Genomic DNA, 17,709 nt, shown 5'->3' with positions numbered 1-17,709 from the left:
TTTATTTTGAAGAATGAGCGTGAACGAACACATTGCGTAAGTGGATAGGTGGGGGCTCTCAGAGTGAGTTGTGCGCAAAAGAGAAAGGCAGCCATTGTTACTTCCGGCCCTAGTGAAAAGCCAACTGTCCCCGTTGATATATTATCGAATAGATATTTGAAAAACACCCTGAGGATGGATTATAAAAAACGTTTGACATGTTTCTGTGGACATTATGGATATAATTTGGAATTTTTTGTCTGCGTTGTCGTGACCGCTCTTTCCGGTGGATTCCTGGGCATAACGCAACAAACTAACGGAGGTATTTGGATATAAAAAATATCTTTATGGAACAAAAGGAACATTTGTTGTCTAACTGGGAGTCTCGCGAGTGAAAACATCCGAAGATCATCAAAGGTAAACTATTAATTTGATTGCTTTTCTGATTTTCGTGACCAAGTTACCTGATGCTAAGTGTACTTATTGTTTTGTCGAGCGATCGATAAACTTACACAAACGCTTGTATTGCTTTCGCTGTAAAGCATAATTTCAAAATCTGAGACGACAGGTGGATTAACAAAAGGCTAAGCTGTGTTTTGCAATATTGCAAATGTGATTTCATGAATATGAATATTTTCTAGTAATATTATTTACCTGTGGCGATATGCTACGCTATGCTATTCAGCGTTGCTGATGACAATTATCCCGGATCCGGGATGGGTGGTTCAGAAAGGTTAATTAGAAAGCCTTCATATTTCTGTTTGGCAGTTTATCAACTCTAAAGCTGATCCTTTAGTCGTCCTAGCCCTCATTAAAACACACACACACACACACACACACACACACACACACACACACACACACACACACACACACACACACACACACACACACACACACACACACACACACACACACACACACACACACACACACACACACACACACACAGTCACGTACACACAGAAGCATCTGTCAAACCATAGACCAAAAGTTCACTAGGCTGGCCTTGTATGAGAGCACTTTGTCAAACCAGATTATCCAGAGCACAAGTACACCAGTGACATAAAGATATTACAGCTATGGTAAGGAGGGCAGGGAGGAGGGAGAGGAAGAGGAATGGACCAACACAGCAGCTTTTGGATGTGGGATGAACAGAGGGATGGAGGGAGAGGTGAAGTTAGTCCATTATCTGTTCTAGAGCCTCAACCTCCTGGCCTGCTTTCTCTGTTCTAGGAGTTCTGACACAGCAAGGAGAAAGATGGAGGGGTGAGGAGAGAGGGTGGGTGGGTGAGAGAAACAGACAGCGCCATAGGGAAAGATAGTGAGGAATGAGGATGTCTCTGAATCAGAGGTTTTCATTCTGCCCCGGGGCTGCTATAGAGCTCTTTACTACCGCTATGGGCGGGAATTACCCAAATCAGCCTTCCCCACACGGCATACACTGTCCTTCCATATAACAAGAGGCTACATACAGCGTTCCACAACCTGGATTGTAGCAATATCACTGTTAGTACCTTTGATGAGGTAGGGGTGGTTGCAACACTTCCTCAGCTCCATCATGGTGTTGACCAGGTTGGGGACGTTGGCCTGGCCGACACCTTTAGACAGGAAGGAGAAGTTCTTCTCCAGGATGGCTCTGTAGTACTTCTTCTGGATGTTGGTCAGCTCCACCTGACCACATTATTTAGAAACATTCAATTATATAAGACAATACACAGAAACCACATCAGTCAGCAAAACTAAGACAAAAAAACTCACAAAAACTCAATCTCAAGCACACACACACACACGCGCGCGCACACACACGCGCGCACACACAACGCACACACCTCAATGATGGTTTCCTCCTTAGGAGCCAGCTTCTTCTCCACGTCCTCCTTGAGACGACGCAGCATCATGGGCTTCAGGATGGCCTGCAACTTCTGGACCTGAGAGAGACCGAGATATGCACGTTCATATATGGATGGACGCATGCATACGCACTCATACACACAGACACAGTTTACAGTAATACGTGAAGCTTTTTGACCTGAGACACAGAGAGACGGATACAGAGAGATGGAAGATACAGGTTAACATGTGGAGAGTCTGGAATGGAAACGCACTCTTTCACGCACCCACACACGCTCCCACACACGCACCCACCCAAACACATGATTTTAACCAGAGGTGCTGAAGGATTAGCAGGATTAAGAGGGGTTGACCATGGGCCGGTCAGTGGTACTATGATTGTCAAAGCAGTACAATACACTGAGTGTACAAAACATTAGGAACACCTTAGAAATCCTTCTTTAACCTGTCTCCTCTCCTTCATCTACATCTGCTTTCTATGACATAGACTGACCAGGTGAATCATGGTGAAACCTATGATCCCTTATTAAATCCACTTCAATCAGTGTAGATGAAGGGGAGGAGACAGGATAAAGAATGATTTTTAATCCTTGAGACAATTGAGACATGTATTGGGTATGTGTGCCATTCAGAGTGTGAATGGGCAAGCCAAAATATTTCAGTGCCTTTGAACAGGGTGTGGTAGTAGATGCCAGGAACACCTGTTTGAGTGTGTCAATAACTGCAATGCTGCTGGGTTTTTCACACTAACAGACTGATGAAGTCCATGAGGTTGATTATAGGGGTTCTAAATAACTGTAATTACATCAGCATAATGCTACAGGGAGTTATAACATACCTTTCCAAACCAGCACTCTGTGTGTGTGTGTGTGAGTGAGTGAGTGAGTGAGTGAGTGAGTGAGTGTGAGTGAGTGAGTGAGTGAGTGAGTGAGTGAGTGAGTGAGTGAGTGAGTGAATGAGTGAATGAGTGAGTGAATGAGTGAGTGTGTGTGTGAGTGAAAGAAAGTGAGAGTGAGAGAAAGTGAGAGTCAGTGTGAGAGAGAGAGAGAGAGAGAGAGAGAGTGTGTGAGAGAGAGAGACAGCGAGAGAGAGAGAGAGAGACAGCGAGAGAGCTCTATTCTCCTTCAGAGTTCCATCTGTACCAACAGGATCATTATCTCCACACACTGACACACTGTTCAAACACCAGGTGGGGTGAGTGGGGAAAAACACACTCATGTCCCCTGATACCATATGAAAACAAATTAGCTTCTGTATTAATAATCATATTCATTATGATCAGTGATGGTAAAGGACACACTCACACACAGGCAGAGACTAAACTATAACACACAGTATTTCTCACATACACACTTTGTTGATAGGAACCCAACAACATAATACTCACACACTGACAGCGACACACTTGATACGAACCCAACAACCACATGATAGAATCACACAGCCTCACCTGCTCCTCAGTCTTGAGGTCTCCAAACTCCAGCATGAAGGTGTTCTCTGAGGGGAAGCTTTGAGGCTCCAGGAAGTGCAGCAGACTGAACAGCTCCTCTACCGTGTTCTGGAGGGGGGTCCCTGTCAGGAGAACTTTGTGTTCCTGGAGAGAGAGGAGAGGGAAGAGAGAGATGTGAGTTAGAAACAATACAAGACACACAGCATTGGAACTCCAACCTACAAGCTGTGCCTCCACTGAACACAACTACAGAGAGGGGAGACCTCAATCACAAACAATCTTAAGATCCAACCAGATTGGTGTACAGTGATGGTTACCATTAGGACACGTTTCACTGCTTCTCTCCGCACACCAACAAGATACTGATTTGAGACACACGAGGCCTAGGATCTCAAACATTCAAGCTGTAATGGCTGCATTTCTACCCTTTGCTCAGTTCTGCCCTACAGTATGCTCAGTGACTTGGACATACCAGATTCATGAGCTTGAAGCCCTCTAGCAGCTTGCAGTTCTTGTTCTTGAGGCGATGGGCCTCGTCGATGATGACGCAGCGCCACTCGATGGCGTTGAGCTCTGGACAGCCGCCCAGGATCATCTCAAAGGTGGTGATGAGGGCGTGGAACTTGTAGGCTCCCCGCACCACACGACCCTGGAGGGAAACCAGGAAGAAACGCACAGGGAGTCAATACAACTCTTCCATTCATTCAGCTTTTCTCATTCTCAATGGTTGAGTGTATAATGCCTTGTAAAGAAATATCAGTGATTTCAATCATTTGAGAAGACAGAATATAAAGATGGTCCTTGAGAAATATACCATTCTCATATCTAGTGAGACATCCTGCGCAGTGTGTGTGATTCCCTGTGTGTTAAGGTGATTTCCTGTGTGTTAAGATGATTCCCTGTGTGTCAAGGTGATTCCCTGTGTGTTAAGTTGATTCCCTGTGTGTTAAGGTGATTCCCTGTGTGTTAAGGTGATTCCCTGTGTGTTAAGGTGATTCCCTGTGTGTTAAGGTGATTCCCTGTGTGTTAAGGTGATTCCCTGTGTGTTAAGGTGATTCCCTGTGTGTTAAGGTGATTCCCTGTGTGTTAAGGTGATTCCCTGTGTGTTAAGGTGATTCCCTGTGTGTTAAGGTGATTCCCTGTGTGTTAAGGTGATTCCCTGTGTGTTAAGGTGATTCCCTGTGTGTTAAGGTGATTCCCTGTGTGTTAAGGTGATTCCCTGTGTGTTAAGGTGATTCCCTGTGTGTTAAGGTGATTCCCTGTGTGTTAAGGTGATTCCCTGTGTGTTAAGGTGATTCCCTGTGTGCTAAGGTGATTCCCTGTGTGTTAAGGTGATTCCCTGTGTGTTAAGGTGATTCCCTGTGTGTTAAGGTGATTCCCTGTGTGTTAAGGTGATTTCCTGTGTGTTAAGGTGATTTCCTGTGTGTTAAGATGATTCCCTGTGTGTTAAGGTGATTCCCTGTGTGTCAAGGTGATTCACTGTGTGTTAAGGTGATTCCCTGTGTGTTAAGTTGATTCCCTGTGTGTTAAGGTGATTCCCTGTGTGTTAAGGTGATTCCCTGTGTGTTAAGGTGATTCCCTGTGTGTTAAGTTGATTCCCTGTGTGTGAAGTTGATTCCCTGTGTGTTAAGGTGATTCCCTGTGTGTTAAGTTGATTCCCTGTGTGTTAAGTTGATTCCCTGTGTGTTAAGGTGATTCCCTGTGTGTTAAGGTGATTCCCTGTGTTAAGGTGATTCCATGTGTTAAGGTGATTCCATGTGTGTTAAATTGATTCCCTGTGTGTTAAGTTGATTCCCTGTGTGTTAAGGTGATTCCCTGTGTGTTAAGGTGATTCCCTGTGTGTTAAGGTGATTCCCTGTGTGTTAAGTTGATTCCCTGTGTGTTAAGGTGATTCCCTGTGTGTTAAGGTGATTCCCTGTGTGTTAAGGTGATTCCCTGTGTGTTAAGGTGATTCCCTGTGTGTTAAGGTGATTCACTGTGTGTTAAGGTGATTCCCTGTGTGTTAAGGGGTGAGCCGTGCTGTAAGAATAAGCCCTGTGGTGCCACAGTGACATCACAGTCTTCCAGTGAGACAGCCTGGTGGCAGCTCATCTTTCCTCTCCTCCCTCATCCGTTCTTCCCCGCCTCCCTTGTTACATTTGCATACTAAGATCTCCTAACCGCTGTCTGTCATTCTACATTACTCTGCCAACAACTGCAGAAAAACCCTTTTCCCAGGGCTACCGCCTGACATGTGCCACCCTTCAAACCCTTCTCATGTGCCTTTAAATTGAGTCCTGCTTTCAAGTTTCAACCTTTAACGTCACATGCACAAGTACAGTGAAAGGCCCAACAATGCAGTAATCAATAACAATGTAATACTAAAATACTGTCATTACTTTAATGGAACAGAGAAACACCTGAGTTTCACTTAATCTTTCACAGCTAATGATGTGCATCACATTATCTCCTGTTCTTCGTCCCCATTATGAGATGCTGGCTGCCAGCGGGTTTCAAGGCCCTTTTGCTGTTGTTCTGACAACCACCACCTCCCCTCATCAGAGAACAACTTTTTGAAATGTCAAGGACCCATCTTGATGTGGGTCCCTGACTATACATCTCGTACAGCTAGCCTGTGTTGTTTATTTATGTTGTTGTTTACCTGTGTGTCCCTGGAGTACATCTCGTACTGCTGCAGCATCTGCCTGCTGACCATGGAGCCGTGGTAGACAATGACGTTGAGGTGGGTCCACGTTCTGAACTCCCTCTCCCAGTTGGCGATGGTGGAGAGGGGGGCGATGATGAGGAAGGGGCCCCTGATGCCCACACGCCAGATCTCCTCCAGAAACGTGATGGACTGGATGGTCTTCCCCAGACCCATCTCATCTGCCAGGATACAGTTCCGTCTGTCAGGGAGGAAGAGAGGGAGAGAGGGGTGGGGTGCAGGGAGGGAGTAAGAAAGGAGTGAGAGGAAGCGAGAGGGGGGTTGGAGGAAGAGAGAGAGACATTACAGTCCCAAAACATGTATAGAGTAGTTGTGGTCCTGTCTGATATTGATATTAAGTGATGAGACTGGGCTGAACAGAATCCTTCCTCTAGTAGTCAGGCAGAACATTAATCTGGTTGTCCAGAGGGTGGGGGTGTTACAGTGAATCTTGACATTAATTGCAAAGAGCAGATACTCCCACTTGCTTCCTATACTTTTTTCCTTAATCTTAAAGGCTCGGTGCAGTCAAAAACAGGATTTCCTATGTTTTATAAATATTTCCACAATATGAGAATGGAATAATACTCTGAAATTGTGAAAATTCTGATAATGCCCTTTTAGTGTAAGAGCGGATTGAAAATACCTGCTGAAATTTCAGCCTGTTTTGGTGGGATGTTGTTTTGTCCTGCCTGGTAACATCACAGTAAATTAGTTGATAGACCAATAAAAAAGAGAGTTCCAAACCTTTCTGTCAATAACAGTTAGTTTTCAGTTTTCCCCTCCCCACTCAGACCCCTCCCAGGCAGCCCTGGCAAAATTCTTGCTTGAGAAATTGCTCTCTGCTAAGAAGCAATTTTTTTCCCCCCTGAAGGTTTTAAGGTACTTGATTGTTACCGAAAAATAATTTGATAGAGATAAAAAAAGTGCTACATTGGACCTTTAAGAAGTTCACAGCACTCTGAAACACAGTCCCAGTAGCAACACTACAGCCTGGCTACAGACAAACAGATGATTTGGGATGTGTTCCACACTCACTCGCTCTCTCTCTCCCTTGCAATAAAATGCAAATTAATTACTTAAAAATCATACAATGTGATTTTCTGGATTTTTGTTTTAGATTCCATCTCTCACAGTTGAAGTGTACCTATGATAAAAATGACAGACCTCTACATGCTTTGTATGTAGGAAAACCTGCAAAATCGGCAGTGTATCAAATACTTGTTCTCCCCACTGTATATATATATTTTTATTATTACGCACAAAGAAAATTCAAGCAGTAGGGATCTTGATCAAGGAGGAGATTGATTGTCTCTGCTGTAACCAAGAAGCGTGATCTTGCAAGCTAGCCACATAGCTAGCAAGTTATTAAACCAAATGCATAGCTGGCGCCATGAGCAGGAGATCATTTATCTTAGATAGTTAACTGATAGTTATAAGCAGTGACGTAACACGCACCCCTCTGAGCTTTAGGGCCCACCAAAAAACAAATCAAAACTAAAATCATACCATTGGTATTTCAAAATACCCCGGTATATGGTATATACGACATACCTTCCAAGCCTATTAACCACATTCTTCAGAGGTTTTGCATACTAAACCAAGCTAGAAGTCAGCAGGCTCTGAGCAAGCGTCTCCCTGTCTCGGTACAGACATGCTGTCAGCTCACTGCTTCACTGGCTTCTCTTCTGCACTACTTAGCAATCTGACAGTCCAGCCCTTGTCTCTCTGGCTGGATGCAGTATGCTACAACCACAGAGCTGAAACCTAGGATCTGAAGTCTGGAATAACCCTGTGTTTCTGACTGTCAGAATCTGTTCAGGGCAGTAGAACACTGTGTGTCTGTTTGTTTGCACATGCATACAGGTACAGTGTGTATGTGTGTGTGTGTGTGTGTGTGTGTTAACTCGAAATGACACAACGACAAGGTTCCAGTTTAACAAAGTTTACTATACTCTTGAATACACTACTGTCACGTTCCTGACCTGTTTTTCCTTTTTTCTTCTATTTATTTAGTTGGTCAGGGCGTGAGTTGGGGTGGGTTGTCGATGTGTTATTTTCTGTGTTCGGCCAGGTATGATTCTCAATCAGAGACAGCTGTCAATCGTTGTCCCTGATTGAGAATCATACTTAGGCAGCCTGGGATTCACGTGTGTTTTGTGGGTGTTTGTATCTCATGTCAGTGTTAGTACCACACGGGACTGTTTGCGGTTTTGTCACGTTTGTTGTTTTGTATATTAAGTGTTCAGTCTACGTGAATTAAAAGATGACCACTTTCCACTCTGCATATTGGTCTGATCCTTCTCGCCTCTCCTCCTCGTCCGAGGAGGAGGATTACGACGCCCGTTACAACTACAAGGTAGCCATTACACTCAAGGCTAGGTTCATCAACCAACAGACTTCCTGCGCATGCACACTCTTGACTGAGTGATAGCCCCGTAATAACAGAAATATAGGGATACTTAAAACATGAACTTAACAATTTCCCCCTTTTCTTTAAAGACAAATAAAACATCAACAATATAATTAAATGTCCAAGTATTATTCAAGATCCCCATTACAAATGGGTTGTGTGACAGTTTTTATTTGTATTACTCAAGCTGCCACTTTCCATTACTGAGAGCCTGTAGGAGCGACAGCCTGTAGGAGCACAAGACCGGATGCTCCTTTTTTAGTCAGACAGTCAGCAAGCTGTTCCTTTGTGGTCGACCACAGCGTCCGCTGGATTCTCTGTGCTTGAATAAGTTCCTTGATGCTGCTAATCTCAAAATCTTTTCTCTGTGACAGACTTGGTTGACTTCACAGCATCAACTAATGAGTACTTGTCAGTGACACAAACTACAGGTAGGAAGTGCCGTTTTGTCCCACCAGTGTTAACCTAGCGAAGCATCACTGAAGACAACTAGTTTCAAAGAGTCATCTTTTCCAACATGCTGAAACTTTAAAGTCACTTGTTGTGATTTCAGTTTACGAACAACTTTGTTTGCCTCATGAATGGTTTGTACAGTGGCGTGTTTTGTGTTAGATGCCAAGTTGCAACCATCAAACCAGGTCTACTCTGTCTCGCAGCCCATAAAACTTGTCCTATCTTTGACCTCAATTGACCAGCTTCAATTCCACATAGAGGGGAATTCCTTTGTATGGCTCTTGAAGAATCCATGTGGATGGGTTGAAGATTCTTGATATAGCTCTCCTGTTGAATCAGTATTTTTCCATCAACTGTAATAAACTCTATGCCAACATAACAAAAATTATCATGCTCCTCACAGCCAACCTAGAAAACAGCTTTGAGGTGTGGAATCACAGTTGAAGCAAAGGTCTGTGAGCCACCCCAGATAAAGTCATCAACATGACAGGCAAGTCTTGCAGTCTTGATCAAGCCAATAGAAGACTGCAGGATCCACTTGTGACATTTTTCCACCTGTATTCAGCATTGTTGCCTTGACTTTGTTGTACCAGTAGAGTGATCCATCTGCCAGTCCATACACACACTTTTTTAGTTTCCACAATGTTCCTTCGCTTTTAGCTTCGGGCGGAGGTCGGATGTGAATTTCCCTTGACAGCTCTGTTCCCTGCAAAAATCCAGATTTGATGTCTATGGAATTAAGTTTCCATTTTTTCTGGCAGATCACTGACATCAGCAATCTGAGTGACTCTGAGGCGCATGTCGGTGAGTCTTTTGGGAGTTCTTTAGCAGCCAGCTCCTCAAAACCTCTAGCCACTAGACGTGCTTTGGGCACTATTCCAGTTAACGATTCTTTATGGGTACACACCCACCTTGTTGAGACGCACTTTTGGCCAATGTCTTTGACTTCCTCAAACACTCCATTTTTCCTCCAATTACTGAGCTCATCTAGCTTAGCTGAGTCAAATGACAAGTCCTTTGTTTCAAGTACATCATCATTTTGAATGTCATGCTGTTCTTCTCGATTTTCCATTGGTTCAATTCTGATGTACCAGAAAGTGTAGCTGGTTCAGAGTACTGCAAGTTGTACCAGTTCTTGTGTTTTGCTTTTCCTGCTCGTCCAATGACGGTTGCTGTATGTGGAATACCACTTTCTCTGTCCATGTATTTAACAGTTTGTCCAGTTTTCAGATTGGAACAACCATGTTCTCTTAACACGTGGCTGTTGTTGAATGTTTTCCTTATTTGAAAGCTCAACAGTATTAGCTGTGGCATGGTTGAAGGTCTCTGCTCCATTTCCTATGTCAGTTTCAGTGTCCATATCATTGGATGCGACATCTGGTAGGTTTGTGTGTAACGGTTTTCCTCCTCCTCTTCGGAAGAAGAAGAGGAGGAGTAGGGATTGGACCAAAGCGCAGCGTTTGTATATGACATGATGAATTTATTAAATTAAAGACGAAAACCGAAAACACTTCAACAAACTACAAAATAACAAACGAACGTAGACAGACCTGAACTATGAGAACTTACATATAACACGAAGAACGCACGAACAGGTACAGACTACAACAAACGAACAAACAAACCGAAACAGTCCCGTGTGGTGCAACATACACAGACACGGAAGACAACCACCCACAACCAAACAGTGTGAACAGCCTACCTTTATATGGTTCTCAATCAGAGGAAAAGTCAAACACCTGTCTCTGATTGAGAACCATATAAGGCTAATTACAAATGACCTGAACATAGAAACACAAAACATAGAATGCCCACCCCAACTCACGCCCTGACCAACTAAACACATACAAAATAACAGAAAACAGGTCAGGAACGTGACAGACCCCCCCCCCCCCCCCTCAAGGTGCGAACTCGGGACGCACCACCAAAAGTCTAGGGGAGGGTCTGGGTGGGCATCTGTCCACGGCGGCGGCTCAGGCTCTGGGCGTGGTCCCCATCCCACCATAATAAATCCCCGCTTCTTTAGCCTCATCCCAATGACCACCCTCCAAATTAACCCCACTGGATTAAGGGGCAGCACCGGACTGAGGGGCAGCACCGGAATGAGGGGCAGCACCGGAATGAGGGGCAGCACCGGAATGAGGGGCAACATCAGAATGAGGGGCAACATCAGAATGAGGGGCAACACCAGAATGAGGGGCAACACCAGAATGAGGGGCAACACCAGAATGAGGGGCAACACCAGAATGAGGGGCAACACCAGAATGACTGGCTCTGGCGGATCCTGGCTGGCTGGCTCTGGCGGATCCTGGCTGGCTGGCTCTGGCGGATCCTGGCTGGCTGGCTCTGGCGGATCCTGGCTGGCTGGCTCTGGCGGATCCTGGCTGGCTGGCTCTGGCGGATCCTGGCTGGCTGGCTCTGGCGGATCCTGGCTGGCTGGCGGATCCTGGCTGGCTGGCGGATCCTGGCTGGCTGGCGGATCCTGGCTGGCTGGCGGATCCTGGCTGGCTGGCGGATCCTGGCTGGCTGGCGGATCCTGGCTGGCTGGCGGATCCTGGCTGGCTGGCGGATCCTGGCTGGCTGGCGGATCCTGGCTGGCTGGCGGATCCTGGCTGGCTGGCGGATCCTGGCTGGCTGCCTCTGGCAGATCCTGGCTGGATGACGGCTCTGGCTGGTCATGGCTGGCAGGCTCTGGCGGATCCTGGCTGGCTGGCTCTGGCGGATCCTGGCTGGATGACGGCTCTGGCTGGTCATGGCTGGATGACGGCTCTGGCTGGTCATGGCTGGATGACGGCTCTGGCTGGATGACGGCTCTGGCTGGTCATGGCTGGATGACGGCTCTGGCTGGTCATGGCTGGATGACGGCTCTGGCTGGTCATGGCTGGATGACGGCTCTGGCTGGTCATGGCTGGATGACGGCTCTGGCTGGTCATGGCTGGATGACGGCTCTGGCTGGTCATGGCTGGATGACGGCTCTGGCTGGTCATGGCTCGCTGACGGCTCTGGCTGGTCATGGCTCGCTGACGGCTCTGGCTGGTCATGGCTCGCTGACGGCTCTGGCTGATCCTGTCTGGCGGAAGGCTCTGGCCGATCCTGTCTGGCGGAAGGCTCTGGCTGATCCTGTCTGGCGGAAGGCTTTGGCTGCTCCTGTCTGGCGGAAGGCTTTGGCTGCTCCTGTCTGGCGGAAGGCTTTGGCTGCTCCTGTCTGGCGGAAGGCTCTAGCGGCTCCTGTCTGGCGGAAGGCTCTAGCGGCTCCTGTCTGGCGGACGGCTCTGAAGGCTCATGGCAGACGGGCGGCTTTGCAGGCTCAGTACAGACGGGCGGCTTTGAAGGCTCAGTACAGACGGGCAGTTCATGCGGCGCTGGGCAGACGGGCAGTTCAGGCGCCGTTGGGCAGACGGGCAGTTTAGGCGCCGTTGGGCAGACGGGCAGTTCAGGCGCCGTTGGGCAGACGGGCAGTTCAGGCGCCGCTTGGCAGACGGGCAGTTCAGGCGCCGTTGGGCAGACGGGCAGTTCAGGCGCCGTTGGGCAGACGGGCCATTCAGGTGCCGCTTAGCAGACGGCAGATTCTGGCCGGCTGAGACGCAATGTAGGCCTGGTGCGTGGTACCGGAACTGGAGGTACCGGGCTAAAGACACGCACCTTCAGGCTAGTGCGGGGAGCAGCAACAGGGCACACTGGACTCTCAAGGCGTACTATAGGCCTGGTGCGTGGTACCGGCACTGGTGGTACCGGGCTGAAGGCACGCACATCAGGGCGAGTACGGGGAGAAGGAACAGTGCGTACAGGGCTCTGGAGACGCACAGGAGGCTTGATGCGTGATGCCGGAACTGGAGGCACTGGGCTGGAGACACGCACCACAGGGCTAGTGCGTGGAGGAGGAGCAGGGCTCTGGAGACGCACTGGAAGCCTGGTGTAGGCACTGGTGGTACTGGGCTGGAGCGGGGAGGTGGCGCCGGAAATACCGGACCGTGCAGGCGTACTGGCTCCCTTGAGCACTGAGCCTGCCCAACCTTACCTGGTTGTATGCTCCCCGTCGCCCGACCAGTGCGGGGAGGTGGAATAACCCGCACCGGGCTATGTAGGCGAACCGGGGACACCATGCGTAAGGCTGGTGCCATGTAAGCCGGCCCGAGGAGACGTACTGGTGGCCAAATATGTAGGGCCGGCTTCATGACATCCGGCTCAATACTCAATCTGGCCCGGCCGATACGAGGAGCTGGTATGTACCGCACCGGGCTGTGCACACGTACAGGAGACACCATGCGCTCTACTGCGTAACACGGTGTCTGCCCGTACTCTCGCTCTCCACGGTAAGTACAGGGAGTGGGCGCAGGTCTCCTACCTGACTTCGCCACTCTCCTTCTTAGCCTCCCCCCCAAGACATTTTTGGGGTTTACTCACAGGCTTCCTACCGCGTCGTCGTGCTGCCACCATTCGCCGGTATCCCTCCTCGCAATGCGCCAGAGAATCCCAGGCGGGCACCGGCACTCGCCCTGGGTTGATCGCCCACCTGTCGATCTCCTCCCACGTAGTGTAGCGCAGATCCTTCTCCTGCTTCCGAGCTAGCTCCTCGAAATGCCGCCTCTCTGTTTTCGCTGCCTCCAGCTCAGCTTTGGGGCGGCGATATTCTCCTGGTTTAGCCCAGGGTCCCTTACCGTCCAATATTTCCTCCCAAGTCCACGAGTCCTGGTTCTTTGGCCGCTGCTGCTGGTTCCTCTCACGCTGCTTGATCCATGGTAGGTGGGTGGTTCTGTAACGGTTTTCCTCCTCCTCTTCGGAAGAAGAAGAGGAGGAGTAGGGATTGGACCAAAGCGCAGCGTTTGTATATGACATGATGAATTCATTAAATTAAAGACGAAAACAATTCAACAAACTACAAAATAACAAACGAACGTAGACAGACCTGAACTATGAGAACTTACATATAACACGAAGAACGCACGAACAGGTACAGACTACAACAAACGAACGAACAAACCGAAACAGTCCCGTGTGGTGCAACATACACAGACACGGAAGACAACCACCCACAAACAAACAGTGTGAACAGCCTACCTTTATATGGTTCTCAATCAGAGGAAAAGTCAAACACCTGTCTCTGATTGAGAACCATATAAGGCTAATTACAAATGACCTAAACATAGAAACACAAAACATAGAATGCCCACCCCCAACTCACGCCCTGACCTACTAAACACATACAAAATAACAGAAAATGGGTCAGGAACGTGACATTGTGTCTGTTACTGTGTCCTTTTTGTCATTTTCATTAGGAGACTGATTCTCAGCAACAGCCCCTGTATCTTGTTGATCATTTACTTTCCGCAATCTTGAGTGATGCACCCTGACAATGAGGTGAGAGAAACCTTATAGCTGTGATCAATGTGGGAAGAGTTTTGTTCAATCTGGCAATCTAAAAGTACACCAGAGAACACACACTCTTGACTGAGTGATAGCCCCGTAATAACAGAAATATAGGGATACTTAAAACATGAACTTAACAATTTCCCCCTTTTCTTTAAAGACAAATAAAACATCAACAACATGTTTAAATGTCCAAGTATTATTCAAGATCCCCATTAGTACAAATGTAAAAAAGTTTTTTTTAATATATATATATATATATATATATTTTGTTCATAGATAATAATAATTAAAAAAAAGGGATACAAAAAAAAGCAAGGATCATTGTCAGCCTGTCCTGATTAAGTCTGACAGCCCATAGAATAACACACCAGCTTCATCAGTGAACCAGGTTGCTACTGCAATGATACAACTCGCAATACATTAACACTAACTAGCATGACAGCAATGGACTATATATTATTTGTGCCTCACAAATATCACCACACCATCTTGACCAATGACTACTCCCGGTCCTTTCCACTCTTGACAGTCAACTCGTTTGTAGTACACTTTGTTTCCAGTTTCGTACTTCTCATCATCATTATTCCCTGAACTGCTGAGTAACTTCTGAAATCTGTCAACTGTAGCATGTCCAAACTGTTTGTAAAGCTTTAACAATACTTTGTGTTTTTCTTTAGTGCTCATGTTCTCTGTGTCAGTCAGAATCTCATTTTTGCATGGAATCTGTGTGATGTCTTTGTCTAAAATGTTAACACAATAGTGGCCTGAAGTGGTAAGTTCAAGAGTCACTGGTTGTTTAACTTCTTGCCACTAGGGGGGTGCCATTTCGACATAGCACAAATTCGTATCCAAATTAAACTGCCTCGTACTCAATTCTTGCTCGTACAATATGCATATTATTATTGGATAGAAAACACTCTCTAGTTTCTAAAACCGTTTGAATTATGTCTGTAAGTGAAACAGAACTCGACTTAGAGCAATTCTCCTATGAGGATTTGAAAATGGTGAAATCTGCTTGCTGTTCCCAGACCTGTAGATAACCCTGACTGTCTTCTATTGGTTGAGATGCACATACGCCTTCCCCTGGTTGTTAGCGAATAGGGAGAGTTGAAATGGTCTCTACGCAGTTCAGAAAGTTGATAAATTGGTTGGAATCGAGGTGTCCAGCCTTTTGGACCTTCGCGCTGACGCAGAAAGGGTCTTGGAATGTCTTTTTAGAAGCTCTGGTTTTAGAAACTAGATATATCCGGCTCTGTTTTTATTCGATATAGGCTTTAAAGACATCATAATCTTGTTATTTCAAACCGATTTATATCAGTTTATGTCAGTATATTGCGATTTTCGGGCATTTCATTTTCTGACGTTGTATTGAGTTGGGTATCTCTCTCTCCAATGCCATTGTGTACTGCTAATTGCAACGTCGAAGGAAACATTCTCCAACCCAGCAACGATTATTTTGGCCAACGGACACCTTTCCCAAGATTCTGATGGGAGTTCAGCTAATAGTAAGTACTATTTATGCTGATAATTCGTTGTTCTGTTGAAAAAGTAAAATGCATAAGACGCCATTATTTTCCGTGTAGCCTTGCGCTATCGCACCCTGTATTGCACCCAGTATTGCGCAGTATCGTTAATTTAAAAAATGTAATTCAGCGATTGCATTAAGAACTAATTTGTCTTTCAATTGCTGTCCACCCTGTATTTTTTAGTCAAGTTTGTGATTATTTATTGATTAGACTAGGTGACTCTCCAAGATGGCGCCCGAAATTTTCTGGGGAGCTTGGCAACTTTTCTCATTGTATAAGCACGATTTGTGACGCTAAATATGCACATTTTCGAACAAACTCTATATGCATTGTGTAATATGATCTTACAGGACTGTCACCTGAAGAATTCTGAGAAGGTTAGTGAAAATTAATATATTTTGGTGGTGAATACGTTATCGCTATGTTTGGCTGGAATCAATGCTGTTGTTTGGTTTGCTACTGTGCTAAGCTGATATAACGCTATATTGTGTTTTCGCTGTAAAACACTTAGAAAATCTGAAATATTGTCTGGATTCACAAGATCTGTGTCTTTCCATTGCTGTACGCTGTGTATTTTTAAGAAATGTTTTATGATGAGTAATTAGGTAATACACGTTGCTCTCTGTAGTTATTCTAGTCGATTTGTGATGGTGGCTGCAATGGTAAACTATGATTTATACCTGAAATATGCACATTTTTCTAACAAAACATATGCTATACAATAAATATGTTATCAGACTCTCATCTGATGAGGTTTTATCTTGGTTAGTGGCTATTTATATCTTTATTTGGTCGAATTTGTGATAGCTACTGATGGAGTCAAAAACTGATGGAGTAATAAAAGTGGAGTCTTTTGCTAACGTGGTTAGCTAATAGATTTACATATTGTGTCTTCCCTGTAAAACATTTTAAAAATCAGAAATGATGGCTTGATTACCAAGATGTTTATCTTTCATCTGGTGTCTTGGACTTGTGATTTAATGATATTTAGATGCTACTATTTACTTGTGACGCTATGCTAGCCTATGCTAGTCAGCTTTTTTACTGGTGGGGGTGCTCCCGGACCCGGGATTCTGAGGAAGTAGAGGTTAAACATCACTGCCTTGTCATTTTTTAGGTCTAGTACAGCCTCTGCCTTCTTGAGGGAAGCTTTGCTTAATAGTAAGGGGATATCTGTAGGGACCACCTCTGTTTCAATGTGACACTTAGTCTGACCAATTTTTGCTGGTATCTTAACTCTTTTGGTAGAATGGACAATTCTCCCATCTCCAAATTTGAAAGCTCTGTTGCTTGGTGTGCCAATCATATTTTGTACTTCTTTCATATTTAGTTCACTGACATAGCTATCAAGCCATTTTGCACCACACACTGTCCGTGTACATGCAGTATCAATCACAGCAGATCCTAAGGATTCAACTATAAAAATCTCAGTATCAGAAGCAGATTCATTTGAAAACAGTGTAATGTTACACTGCTCTATCTCTGTGTTTACATTTTCTTCTGTTAGTTTAACTTGTTCATTTTTATGAGGACAGTCTTTAACCCAATGGTAAGTGCTTTGACAAATAGCACATTTCGATCTCCTTCCATATTTGTCCAGTGGATTTGTGCCGGGAAATGGCGCCCTCTTCTGGTTGTCTTGAGAACGTGAATTGTTGGTGGCTTTTCTGTGCTGCTCGGTGTAATATGATGCGTCACTCACTTGCATTCCATCTGTTATTGGCGCGACAGATGTCTTTTCACCAAATATTATTTTTAGTGCCGACTTCATAGATGCAAAAGTCAGCACAGTACAAGCAGTCAAAGCCAACTGTTTCTCCCTACCATCTAGACTGGCAGTATCTAGCAACTTGAAAGCTAACACTGCATCCGGGAGAACCATGTCGTACTTGGGCATTCTTTTGTACCTCTGTTCGAAATCAATGATGTAGTCCGTCATTGCAACCAAAATATCTCTCGTAACACTGTCAAAGTTTGAATA

The 17,709-nt window shown here is 45.8% G+C and overlaps 1 protein-coding gene across 10 annotated transcripts in view; it reads right to left on the bottom strand.

The window, feature by feature from the left end:
• Positions 1–17,709, bottom strand: part of LOC129834648 (chromodomain-helicase-DNA-binding protein 9-like) — a 168,647-nt gene that overhangs the window by 32,290 nt on the left and 118,648 nt on the right. For all 10 annotated transcript variants that reach the window (XM_055899833.1, XM_055899832.1, XM_055899835.1 and 7 more), the window contains 5 exons: positions 5,925–6,168; positions 3,756–3,932; positions 3,284–3,427; positions 1,812–1,910; positions 1,497–1,653 (listed from right to left, as the gene is read on the bottom strand). In XM_055899833.1, coding sequence (XP_055755808.1) covers positions 1,497–1,653; positions 1,812–1,910; positions 3,284–3,427; positions 3,756–3,932; positions 5,925–6,168 — 821 coding nt within the window. The remainder of the gene's footprint in view (positions 1–1,496; positions 1,654–1,811; positions 1,911–3,283; positions 3,428–3,755; positions 3,933–5,924; positions 6,169–17,709) is intronic.

Source organism: Salvelinus fontinalis, chromosome 35 (genome assembly GCF_029448725.1).
Source record: "Salvelinus fontinalis isolate EN_2023a chromosome 35, ASM2944872v1, whole genome shotgun sequence".
NCBI lineage: Eukaryota > Metazoa > Chordata > Actinopteri > Salmoniformes > Salmonidae > Salvelinus > Salvelinus fontinalis.
Note: the sequence above shows the minus strand (reverse complement) of the source record. Positions and strands in the feature narration are given on the sequence as shown.